Source organism: Rhinolophus ferrumequinum, chromosome 3 (genome assembly GCF_004115265.2).
Source record: "Rhinolophus ferrumequinum isolate MPI-CBG mRhiFer1 chromosome 3, mRhiFer1_v1.p, whole genome shotgun sequence".
In the NCBI taxonomy this organism is placed as follows: domain Eukaryota; kingdom Metazoa; phylum Chordata; class Mammalia; order Chiroptera; family Rhinolophidae; genus Rhinolophus; species Rhinolophus ferrumequinum.
The window spans coordinates 88,567,055-88,580,643 of NC_046286.1; the positions used below are offsets into that span (position 1 = coordinate 88,567,055).

The 13,589-nt window shown below is 42.8% G+C and overlaps 1 protein-coding gene across 14 annotated transcripts in view; it reads right to left on the bottom strand.

Annotated features, from left to right (window-relative positions):
- Positions 1 to 407: 407 nt before the first annotated feature.
- The window catches only part of PLAGL1 (PLAG1 like zinc finger 1), a 66,316-nt gene continuing 53,134 nt past the window's right edge, over positions 408 to 13,589 (bottom strand). For 10 of the 14 annotated variants that reach the window (XM_033101251.1, XM_033101260.1, XM_033101186.1 and 7 more), the window contains 2 exons: positions 7,457 to 7,936; positions 408 to 2,757 (listed from right to left, as the gene is read on the bottom strand). In XM_033101251.1, the coding sequence (XP_032957142.1) occupies positions 1,518 to 2,757; positions 7,457 to 7,608 (1,392 nt within the window). In that variant the 5' untranslated portion in view covers positions 7,609 to 7,936 and the 3' untranslated portion in view covers positions 408 to 1,517. The remainder of the gene's footprint in view (positions 2,758 to 7,456; positions 7,937 to 13,589) is intronic. The other 4 variants (XM_033101302.1, XM_033101279.1, XM_033101295.1 and 1 more) reach the window with 1 other exon arrangement.

Genomic DNA, 13,589 nt, shown 5'->3' on the forward strand with positions numbered 1-13,589 from the left:
AATACTTTCTGAAAAAATTCCAATAAGAAAAGTAAATTTATACTAGAAATTAATGGTGAACACTATTGTAACAAGGGCCCAGGATAGACTAAACATCAGTAGCTAGTATTCTGACCTATACGTCAGAAACTAATTACATAATATAGAAGGATCAGAATGCTGTCATTTTTAGAAATAAGCTCTTAGTGCTGTGAATTTAACTGAAGCATGTAAGCTTCTACATTAAATCATAATTTTACTCAAAAAAGAGTTGGTTTCTAGTAGATGCTGAATAGAGGTCAGAATAGTAGTTTCTGCGGGGGAAGTAATGGCCAGGAGAGGGCATGAGGGAGCTGGCAATGGTTTTGTATCTAAATCTGGATGGTTACGCGCGGCGGCTCTGTGTAAAAAATTAATCAAGCCATATTCAGGATTTGTAGAGTTTATTATATGTAAGATATATCTTCATATAGAAAGCCTCTAAACACAAAAGACAAAGGAGCTTTAAAAAAAGGTTAGGTTTCATATTTTTAAAACTCATTAGATACCAAATTCAAGAGATAGATTATAGTTACATTGCAAAATGTTATACTTTTTGAATAAAACTAATATTGACTTAAATGATGAATTTAAAATGCATTTATTTATTGGTGATTAAAAATACTTAAGCAGAGTAGTATTTTAAGCCAGACAGAGCAAAGAAAATTCTTGTTTAATATATATATATATATTTAAAATTCCAGTAATATTTTCTTAAATTCCTGTTAAAATATAATCAATATTAAAGTCAGCAAAATGCTTTTATTTGACTGACGCCTGGATTATTTTACCACTTAACCTGGTTACACAGTGATTTTTTTTTTCTGTCAGATGTAACTGACAACCAGTTTACTCTTTAAGATACATGAAGTGATAACTCACATTGTAGCATCTTGTGGAAAATATTCAAACTACATTTAAAATGCTTGTTTAAAATGGAGACGTCTATTATTCCACAAGAAATTGTTTCTGTAAAACTATAGGTTGGCTATGGCAATAGTAACTAAACTACATCCAACCCTGAAGGTAGAAAAATCCCTGAAAAGAAATACACAGCCTAGTTATAATATGCAATATAAAGGTTATTTTCTTATTGAAAAAATTCTCCCATTTTGGAGAAATCCAAACCTTTCCAAAGTTCCCTTACTAGGCAGTGCCACATAAAGTTATTTAGTTAACATTATTATGATCATGGCTTACGATTAAACTCAATTTGACAAACACCTATATATAGCAGCCCTCGTTTGGATGTCGGTTATGACAATGGTTGCAGTTCCATTAAAGAATACTTGCTTATTAAATTTGGTACAAAGCATGAACACTCAGGACAGATTGGCACGATACATGCAGTTCGAGAACTTTCTTATCTGAAGCCAGTCATCACTGAAAAAGCCATATTCCCAGTTCTGCTTTCCAAATCTTTTCTTGTATTATAACTGACGGTTAAAATGCTTCTTAAAACATCTTCCAGAGTAAGAAAAGTACACTTTAAAAACCAGTCATCTGAATGCATGATGGAAATGAGGCAGGATGGCAGAACCAGTGCCAGCTGGGAAAACATGGGGGATGGGAGGGAGAGGGAGCTGGCCCAGGCTCATAGTGCTCATGGCTAGTGAGGGGTCTTGCTGCTGCTGCCCCAGACAGCTTAGCCTGTGGGGCAGAGATTCCCCCGGCCCCAGGGTGAGGGTGCTATTCCCAAAGGCATTTTGGGTAGCAGGAGGGGGCAGCTGCCAGAAGCCCAACAGAGGGGATATGTCCAAAGAGGCAGGTATTGTTAGGTTCACAGCATCTGCAGGTAGCTCCTTGGGCAGGTTTATTTTACCAGCACTTCCCTTAGCCAGATCAAAACCTGGGTTGAGCTTGTGAGGTGACTGAGGCTCTTGCAGAGGCAAGTCCTCAAGCAAATTGATATTGCAAAATCCTTTAGTATCTGCTTTGAGGGGCAGGCTTGCAAGGGGGGCGTATGAGGTAGAGCTGGTGTTGTACTTGTGATTCTGGAGGGACGGAGGGGGAGAGCTCGGGGAGGCTACCGGGGGGAGGGGGACCAGGGGCTCTGGCAGCGGCTGTACAGGCTGGCAGGTTTGCTCTGAGGGATTGTGGGTGTGGCTGTGTACCTCAGCTGGCAAGCTACTCGCAAGCCCATTCTGTGCAGGAGCTCCTAGAGGGAAAGGAGACAGTGTGGCACCCTTCAGTTGAAACTGGGGAGAGATGGAGTGGAAGGTGTTCAGAAGGTCTCCGGACTGCAGACTCTCTTTCATCAGCTCCTGTGAGTGTGTCTTCTTGGTATGTCGTGTGAGGTGGTCTTTGCGCCCAAATCTCTGGGCACAAAACTGACACAGGAAGTCCTTGCAGCCTGTGTGGACCACCAGGTGGCGCCGCACGTCTTTCCGGGTGTAGAAGCATCTTTCGCAGTGGTCGCACTGGTGCTTCTTTTCCTTGGTTCCACTAGGGGGCTTTTCTTCAGCGTGGGCTTTGAGGTGGTCCAGCAGCACCTCCGTGCTCCCTAGCTCCAGGGCACAGACCCCGCAGGTGAGGTCGCCGCTGCTGGCCGCGTGGAGGGCCAGGTGCCTCTTGTAGCCCAGCATGGTGTTGTACTTCTTCCCACACTCCTCACACCCAAAGGCCATTTTGTTGGGGTCATGAGTTTGGAGGTGGTTTTTCAGGTGGTCTTTCCGGTTGAATGTCTTCTCACAGTGAGCACACTGATGAGACTTCTGCGGTGAGTGGGTAGCCATGTGCCTAGGGGCAGAAGGGAAATTTCACAGTAGACTCAGTTTTTTTAAGAGCCGAGGAAAGGTACAGAAACAATTTAAAGGTTAATAGTTTTGTCTAGGTGGTGGTATAAGAAATCATTTTCAGTTTTAAAATACTTTCCATATTTTCCAGATTCTACAAATACCTAAAACTTGGTGATAAAAAAAACCCAGGCACAACTAATGACATAGTGCAATTTTCACACCTATAAAGAATATGCTTTGAGAACATATTTTCCTAATGGATACAGTTTTCTAAATGTATACAAGTTACTTAAAATATATATATATATAACTTAAATATATATATTTAAGTTACTTATATATGTTATATATATAACATATGTATGTTATATATATATATTATATATATATATGATCATGGAAAATATTTTTCAGGAAGGGGTTAAATGGGTGTTCTATGTACTCTGAAAATTACTGAATTTGCAAGTGACTCAATTTGCCTTCTACATGGAACCCCATACCCACCCACCCCCCATTTTAGGTTATTGTTTCTAATGCAATCCCTGCTTGGTCTTGAGTGAGGCAAAAAGTTCAAGCCCCAGACCTAACACTAAGAAGTCTATCTTTAACCCTAGAGCGTGTGTCTAATTGGACTCGCAATGCCAACCCCACCACCTCGTGCCTCCCGTGAGATCTTTATGCCAACATCTTGGTTTCTTCCATTTAATACTTTCCTATCAGCTATCATCTCAGATGTGTGCAGCCGTTGTCTCCATTTCTTCAAGAGCCCTCTTAGATCTCTTTAACCCACTTCCTGAAGGTCACTGGTAATTTCATTGGCAAAATTACGAATGACTTTCTGAAGAAGGACTAAGCTGCTACTCCTAACAGCAGTTGCACGTTTCTCTTTAACTGAGCTTCAAGGACAAGCCACTGCCCTCCTAGTCAACCTGGAATTTCAAAACAGCTATTTTATATTTGTATTTGTAAAGCCTAAAATAGTTTTGGAAAACTATCACATTTCCGTTTCTATCCTAGTTCCACTGAATTCCTAAAATCTAAATTCTGTTGGTTTTTAAAAACTCAATGTTATAAGGGAACCCTGAGTCTGTCATCCATAAAACTTTAAATACATTTTAATAACTAAATGTATCATATAAAACACCAAGTCCTCTGTGTTAGTATTTCTTACAAAATTGCACCCTTAATTATAACTTGTGGCTTGCAGAGACAACACAGGTTGCTTCATGTCCCTTTTGACAAGTTAACTCTTTTCGGTGTTTTGTCTTTAGGAGCTAAAACTTGCCCTACTGACAATTTCAGTGCAGTTGAGCTTGTTGTCTTTGGATACAAAAGAATTTCACGCAACTCATTCTATAAAAAAGAATTTCTTTAAAGACAGCATAAGTCAAAGTGTACTAATACCTTTCACCCAACCTTCTACCTATGTTGTCCATTCCTGGTCCTTTTCTAGAAGTAGAATTGGTAAGGGATCTACAGCAACAGCTGTTTAGAAACAGTGTTGGATCTGCTAGGACCAAGACTGGACACCAGTTCAAAAACATACAGCTGATCTGTGTCTAATTTGTCATTTTCTTAACTATAAAAAAAGCAAAAATCTGACATCTCCTTCCTCTATCCCTTAAAAAAATGTAGCCTGCCGTGGGCGGGCGGGGGAGAGAAAGAAAAGTAAGTTGCACCCCTTCCCTCCAGGACACAGAGCTCAGCATGCAAAGGGATCCAGATAACGTGGTGGGTTCTCTCGACAAGTATAAACAACACTGAGGAACAGGAGCGCATGAATAGGTATTTGCAAGATCTGAAATGATGCTAGGTCTGCACGTTCCATATGTATTCAAATACTTTCGAAGGTAGCAGAAAGGGTGTTTTGAATCTGTCGGAGGGCAAATAACCATGTTCTTATACAACATAGCTACAGAATAGCATCAGAATAGATGTAAGGGGGGACTGGTTTACAAACTTGACATTTAAAACAATTTTCTATTTGGTCCTATATTAGTAAACAGGACCCCAAAGCTCTGTCCTGGATCTTCTATTTTTGCCTCTCTCCGTTGTTTTCTTTGTAGAGGATTTTTATCTGATTAAATTTCATTTACCACCCAGGAGTAGATATGAATGCCAAGTTAACAACTCTGGACCTGGGATTTCCTACCTCCCCACCCCCGTCCTGCTCCTGCACCACTACGAGAAGGGCGTAGGTTGATGCCACCAGCACCTGCGCAGTAATAGTACTTTTCACATTTCACCAGCACCAGCGCCCATCCCTCTGAATTTTTATGATTCTTTCCTCTGCCTGTCATCCCATCTTCCCCTTTTAATTTATTCCTTAGTTACTCCGTCCCAATTTAAGACAATCATCTTATAGCTGAAATTACTTCAACAACTTGTTTCCTTCCCTCACCTTCGCTTACCTCACAACCCATGAAACCACCAGTCTGTCCTATGTATGGTCAGCCCCCAATACCACCGCCTGTGGGTGTCACCTGGGTCACCTTCATTCTGCAGGGGGAACTGCTCACATTAAGACTTCTAACTGGGGGCTTCAATCTGCCGCCAAATCATCTCTCCTCACCCTTTGCTGTCTCCATCTAATTGCTTTTCTTGTTTGCTGTACTGGGACCCATGTTCTCTTTTCTAGTTCGGCAAGTCAGTTATTTTCTCTCTCAACCTCTGCTTATAAAATGGAGCGTATGTTGCAACTGAGGGAAATGGCATGGAATGCTGACCCCTCCCTTTTTTTTAAAAAAAAAGCAAACCCTAAAGCATCCTGCCATCTCACCACTCTTCTAGTCCTTTATTAGATCACCGCTTCACGCCAGAGGCAAGATGTGGTGGCTGTGGCAGGCAGCTCTTGCACAAAGTACACTGCTTCCCTTTTTTTGCCCCATTCACACTCGTAACTGAACAAGCTCAGAACTACCACCTCCGAAATACTGCTCACGACATCTTCAGTGTGCTGACAACAGCAATCCCACCTAACTCCTGCCATTACGATGATCTGTTAGCTCCACTATCTTTTCCCAGTATTTATCTCCTATGTGTGTTTTGGTCTTTATCCACAGTTATAATCTTCTCATTGTGGCTTAACTGCAGCAAACGCTTTCAGTGTTCGAGCAAGGATCATTACTGTGTACACACAAGAAGCTTATTGTAAAACAGGAAGCCTTTGCCACAAAACTGGTGCACACAGTAGGCACGCAATACTTATATTTATGGCGACTAGAAATGGGCCTGTGTACAGAACACGTTGGAATTTTAAAAAACCTACACATCTATGGGCTTCTTTTAAAAATCAGCTTATTGTATTACATGATGTGTAACAGGTAGTATTAAGGGCCAGGAGCATAACTTACATCTTTCTTTTTTTAACTCTTTCTAGTGCCTTGTTCCAGGGGCACTCCAAGCTTTAATAAAAATGTGGTCCACGCTAATACCACTCAGGTGTCTTATGAAATTTTGACAATCACCTATGTATTTTATATGTGAGTAGTCTGCAAAGTTGAAGCTTTAAAGTTCATTTCATGAAAATTAGAGGCAAGATGACACATTTCCCGTAAGCAGGCAGCAAAAGAAGTACATGAGTGGGAGTTCTGCGTGTGTGGCTCTCAGGGGACCACAGACACGGCATTCATTCTCTGTCGATCACACTAAGCGCAACTTAAATCGATTTTGTACATTGTATTTTCTATGATATGAAAATCCTTTGGAGGCAGAAGCTACATCTCATATATCCATTTCCCTCATGGAAGTACCTAACAGGCACTCAAGAAATAATTTAAACGCAGCTGGTTGTTTTTTTTAAGGACTCGTCTGCTAAAACTGGTTTTTATCCTTTCTTGTATTGTGGATACCTCTGGAAATCTGATGATGTGCACATACTCAACACCTATGTACCCAACAAAATTCCCGTTGTTCAGGTGGCTTTTAGACCCAAGTTGAGACCCACGCTCACACTTGGAGGTGTTCCCGCCTCCCCCCTCACTGTCAGGACCTGGACGAGCCCTCCATATTTCACACCTGGACTATTACAGCAGACTTCAAATTGGTCTACCTGCCTCGTCTCTTCTCGTTACTACCAGAGTCACCTTTCCGACGTCCTAGTGAAATCATGTTCTTCACTACGTCAGACTCATGAGAATAAAACAACCATCCACACGGTGGTCAGGCCTGCTGGGAGCTGCTTCCTTCCCGCCTGCATCTGGAGCCTCACCCCGTTCCTCCTCTAGCACTCCCCTCCGTACACGTCTCTAAGGCTGAGGCTTCGGCCAGCCCAGCACCTCCTAGCTGTCCACCTGCTGTTCCTTCTTCACACACAGCCTAACGTTCCACCTTTCTGAGAAGCCTTCCCGGATCTCACCAAGCGGCGGAGAACAACTTCCCCCACCTGCACAGCTCTGGCAAAGCACTCAGACTGCACTTCAATCGTGTCTGCATGACTATCTCCCCAGCCACGGGTCTTTTCATCTTTCTGTTTTTAGACCTGCCGTCTTGGAGGAACACAAGAAATACTTGATGAAAGAATGAACTGATGCTGCACAGCAAAACTGTCATATAAAACTACAGTAATCACTGGAGCTGGAGCTTTAAACGCTAAAATGCAGCCACATGCTGTGCCCCTTTCCCTGCAGAGTTTGGTCTGAGGACAGCAAAGCCATTGAAAGGCATATGTAAAAGTACATACCTTCTCTAAAGCCTCTCACCTCATTAATTTATATCTGGAAATGAAGGCTTTGCCACAGTCTGGCTGCAAGCACTTGTAAGGTCGCTCCCTGGAGTGGGAATAATTGTGGATAGTGAACTTCTCCAGGGTGAGGAACGTTTTGCCGCATAATTGGCAGGGGTAGGTGGCCATGGGCTTTGCTTCTCACACCTTCCTTTTCAGATGCGCTGACCAAATGCTGTGCCATTTAAGCACAAATGGAAGGATGGTGCTGAGCACATCAGCAGAGCCACCACAGACGGACGCCAGGCCAGGGGACAGGCAACGCTGCGGTCCTGGGCCTGGTTCTCCCCACACATGGGCCTCTTAGGAACCACTAGCTTTGCTTCCTGCTGTCCCACATGCTAGTTAATGTGCAGTCTCAGGCTGGGAGGAGAGTCTGAGGCACAGATGCGATTCCAGGAGCAGAAAGGTAACCTGCATCACTAGAGCTGGGGCATGTCCTGGATCACCAGACTGTCTGTGGAGAGAAGAGAAACCGTTTTCTTGCATTAGCCATTTGAAAACAATGCTTTTCTCCCCCACCAGTTCAGAAGCCACTACCCAGCCTCAGCATGTTCCTGTAAATGGCTCTAATGCAGCGCATTTCTCTGTCCTCCCTGTGTGCTCTCAGAGGGCCTTCTGCACATAGATCCACCTGTCTGTGCTTCTCCTGAGCGGCGAGGAGTCACGCACAGTGTTGTGATGGTGGATGAAGCACACTTTCCTTTATGGTAGAGACAGCTATTTCCATAGACTCGGTATTACCTACTTCAAACCACAAGCTCAGATCAGTCGGGCTCAGTGACCAACTGGGAGAAACAAAACAAAACACAACTCCTCAGTGTGTTCGTTTCACTGGTACAGAAACAAAAATCATCCCTGCTTATTCAAACCCTGGGCTCTTCCTCTTCACTCACTGTTAGCATAACACACATTGTTTATCACACCTGTTTAAACTTCCAGGGGATGAGATGAAATAATTTGTATACATCTCAGTTGATTTGCTTGTAAGGTTACCGTGTAGAAGAACTCAACTTTATGATGTAAACAAAATGTGAACAAAGCTAGTTCAGTTCACTGATGTGCCTTTGGAGGGGAGACAAAATATTCCCCTGGAAACAAAACTGATGGGGGTGGGGGAGGCTCAGCCCTCATTTAAATGTGTAGGCATCATCCTCCAGTAAACTGTTGTACTAATCTCTTTGCCTTTTGTTTCTGGCGACATGGCTTCATTTCCCAGCCCCACCCTGGAGGGCCCACCCAGCCATCGGTTGGTGAGCTGCTTCTATGCAGGCCTGCTGTTTCTTCAACCTCAACTATCTCAAACCCAAACTATTACCACCCTTCCAGCCCAAAGTCATCCAACACCAGGCTCCTCTGTTTTCTACCAGCGGACCACCATTTGAGGAGCCTTAAGAGTCTGAGGCAACGTCATGAACAACAGAGAAAAACCCTGGCTATCCTATCTGCGCTGCTCTAGAGGGAGTAATTCTCGGGCGGGTAGACACTAACCTTTCACGTGCCAACTAGAGTACTATATGCTTACATTAAACACACTGGAGTAGCTTTTGTACACAGGCCAGCCTTCTCTGTACTTTGCCAAGTAAGCAGTGCACTCATGGTAAACAGACAGATCACAGCAGGTAGGTCTGCAACGAATCTGTGCTCTGTAGTTATTCATTTATTGCCAAGTCTTTAGAGTTGCTCTTTATTGTGAAAAGTTCATTTTTACTTACCTTGTCAGTTACTTTTGGATCAGAAAGCTGGAATCTAGCTAGATGAAATTTTATTTTAACAGTTCAAGCACCTTTAAATATCAGCATTAGCACATGTACACAGGCAAACATACATTCCTTTCCTACTGGGCAAAAATCGCAGCACACTCCTTGAGTTCCTCTTCAACTAGCTCAGATGTTTACAGTGTCTGGTCGGAGTTCATACGGAGCCGACAGCAGGCGACACCCGTACGCTCCTGCCCCACCTGCTCGGACCCTTCAGAACTGTCGTGCACACTCCCAACCTGAAGCTTCAGCACTGATCCTCAACCAGGCACACGGGCCTGTTCAGCCAGTATCTTGGCACCAAACCTTCTTTCTGGTGGCAGCTCGCACATACCTTGTTCCTCTGTGACTACGTGTGGTGAACTTAAACTGAACCCCCATCCTGGCTCCGTCCGACCCGTCTCCCCAGCTCCCTGTCCCTCACAGTGATCCACCTCCTGCCTGAGGCCCTACTCTGAGGCATACCCAACAACCCTGGCCACAAACAAAACAGTTCCTTCCAGGAATTCTATCCTGTATGGCCGAGTTTTTGCTGCCAGGTCTCATGTGTCCTACTTCTCCAGCCTAAGTCTGACTAATACTGGCCTGGCTATAAAAGGCATAGAATTTATCATCATCCTTAAATACACTCATTCATTTGAAATTGCTCTGTGTTCTTCCCTGGTCTGCCAGAAAAGATTAAAAACTACACACAACGTGAAGTTGAAATTCATCTCCTTGTTCTCTTCATAGCTGAACTCAAAGTAGCACTAGTCACTCAGAAGGAGCGGGTTCAGGGTGAGGATTTGGTATTTCTCTCACCTACAGCAGGCCCCGGCATACACTCTTTTTATCAACTGCTCTCAGTGAGTTCAGTCTCCCAACTCTTACTTTAGGAAAGATGACTAGCATGTCCAATAGAACTTTCTATGATGATGGAAATGCCATATATATGATGGCTATGAAACACTCAAAATGTGATGCTGAGAAACAGATTTTTACTTAATTTAAGGAGCCACATGTAGCTAATGGCTGCTGTACTGAACAGCACAGGCAGGCTCTTAGTTTCACTGCCAGAAAAGACGAAGGCAAGGCTATGCTTTCCTTCAGACACAACCATGCTGCTGACTCACCCTCAGGTGTTTCCCTGCAGCGTGGGAGGAACTGATGTGGATCCAGTCACTTGTTCTATGAATACAGTGGAAAGGTCCACTCGTTCAAACTCCAGCCTCCCCACTTGTGAGCTAAGTCCTGAGTCTCAGGGTCCTCATTTGTGGCATCTACCTGATGCATGGGCTGCTGGGGACAACAAGTGACACAAGATGGATCTGAAAGCACATTAAGCTAAAAATGCATGGTACAAATATATGGTATTTATAGAAAGTAGAAACCATCAGCTGGCACATGGTTCTAACCACTGAGCTATGGATATAACGGAAAAAAGACACATTCTCTCCCTAGTATAATTCACCATTATTCACACTGGAAGGAACCTTCTAGAAGCCTGGCTAATCCACGCACTTACACACAAAGAAAGGACATACGAGGGCGCAAGTAAAAATGAGACTGCATTCTTTGTTTCTCAACAGATACCAACCGTCACTGACTGCTTACCAACACATCTAGAACACAAAGGAAAAAGATTTATTCAATTTAAAAGAAAAGGTGCCTGCCCTTCTCAGATCCAATCTCCAGCCAGTTCCTTAGATTCAGAAGTCCAGCAGTCAAGGACATTATCATCTACAGTGCTCTTGGGCCTTCAAAGATGGTTGGTACATAACCAAGAAGTTTCAGACACGGCCATATTTTATTTAATTGTGAGGCACATTTTCTCCAACTCTTTGTTCCCCATCAAACTTTCTCCCAAAGAACAACAACAACAAAAAGTTAAGTCACTTACACAGTTTTATACTTATTTAACTTATCTTATAAAATTGTCTTTCCCCAAGACTATCTTTTTGAGTTTTAGATCTGTGTGTTAAATACACCTAATCCAATGCTAAGTGCAAAGTTGGTCCTCAAATATTGAACTGAAATAATTATATGACAGTAAGCATTCTTTAATTTCTTCAGGAAGTCTTTTTTAATGATGAATTCAAATTTACAAATGGTTGTAGTGTCTCCACTCACTGTAACTGTGTTTCATTAATATGGACCTTCAAATATAAATATGTGCATGGTTTTCATGATATAATCACAAACTTCTATAAAAATAGTCTTCCCCAACAGACTATAAAGTCACTGTGGCCAAGGATCAAAGCTCAGCTATTTTTACAAAATAAACCGTGAGGCTAATACAACGTCTCCCATCACACGTACTTGACCAGCGCTGGCGAGCTGACTGATTCCAATCTTGGGTGGAAACCTGATGCGCTTTCTGGCCACATCCTTAAAACAGACTTGTGATTAACTTTCTATTATCTGGCAAACCACCAACAATCCTAGCAGAACTGACAAAGGGATGGTCCTGATGATAGATAATCAGTCCATTCTGTGACTTGACATGCAGATTGCATTTGAGTCTTAAATACGGTAACATTTCAACACCTGTCACCCTAGGAAGATAGTAAGTCTTCCCCCAAAACATCTCAGGACATAATTTTCAATCCCCTTGATTCTAAAAATACTGAGTGAGTGATACAGATCTGCCAGTATGCCAAAGAAGGCTTGTGCCATCTGCTTCATTCTGTTCATGCTGATTATTTTAGGGATGAGAGAGGATCAGATTGGAGTAAGAACATATATATATGGTAACAGCCAGGAAGGACTGTGCTCTCTGAGGGCTGATGGTATATGACGGTAGAGGGAGAGGTCAGAGCACAACTGTAGTTCCAGGGCGTCCCCAGTGCTGCGTAACACAATCATCTAATGGGGACAAATGTTCTACAACATTCTCAAAATAAATTACGACTTCTGGCTTCTATTTCCATTGTCGCCAGTGACACAATACAAGGCCCATTTCTGAGAGGAAACTGAATTGCCATTTTTAGTCTTCCAACTTGGGTACTCTAAGTTCTTTTTCTGATTCCATTCATTACCATCCCTTGTAGATAAGAAGATTCTACTCCAAACCTTTCCCCCTCTTTCATACTCCCAAAACCTAGGACTGTTTTTCTATTTAAGGCCAATTTAAAAAAAGCCTCTAATAAGTTTCTCTGTCTTCTTATACTCACAAAATAAACAGCCAGTCATGGAGCAAGGTAAATGGAAATTCACTGGTTATTTGGCTCTCAGGCAGTTCTAGAGACGATGCTTCCCTCACTATCAGTTTTTTGAGGGACTTTGGTATCAAGTATCATCAATGAAAAAACCATCTAGAAACATCAACAGGAGCTGAAAAAAGCTACTCAGAACCTCCAGGTAGTTGTTACTGCTTGTTTTTTATTATGCGCACGAGTCGTAAAATTTGTTAGGTGTTTGTTGTATGTGAGCAAGTATGACGTTACAAGAGTTGAGGCTCATTATATGTCTAATCAGCGAAACGGGTTCATGGGGCTAATCTGGTGAAGATTACAGATGTGAGGCCTGACAAGCACCTTACCAGATGGCTGTGGCTGGGTCTTCAGCTTTAACACAGAGCAGAGGGTCCTAAGTGGGCCGATGGCTGGCTTCTGTGGCTCGTGACTATGAACTGCCTGAAACTCTATGCAACATAAAGAGCCATGTATGTTGGAATTCTTATGGGAAGAGGGACCACAACTTTCTTCAGATTTTCTAAGAGGTCTTCGATTCAAACTGGTTAAAGGACACTGACTTAGATGAAAAAAGAGACAATCCCTCTTGGTACCAACAATTCACTTTGACTCTTCACAAAGTCATTGATCCTATTTCCTAATCCATGGGCCATATATTTTCTGCCTCAATCAGGTTAAAGTAAAAACAAAAGTTCTATCGTAATTTTCTTCTGAAATTCAAGCAGTAAACCCCTTGTACAAATGTCATTTCAAATGTGGGTATAGATGATAATTTAACAGATCCTATCATGTAAGACAGGCCTACCTTTTGACTGGAGTACAGGCTGCCAAATCATAGGGATTAATCTGCCAGGCTCTCTACAATTCTTTTATGAAAATACATATATTCAATAAAGAACTAAGATATGACAATCCAGTAACACCTGACCTGACACATCACTTGGAAGGAGGCTCTTGTCTGGGATGAACTCTTATGCTGGATCCACAAGGCCTATTGCCCTGCTACGTCTGCAGACCGACCTCCCTCCGTGTCTCAAAGGCTTCCAAGGCCACAGATCAGTCCACCTGCTATGTGCTTAATGTGCCCATTCTCTCACACTTTTGTGTTTTCCAAGCTATGTCCCATCCTGGAATATCCTGCCACCCTTGTCCACCTGGCAAAACTCCTACTTTCCCC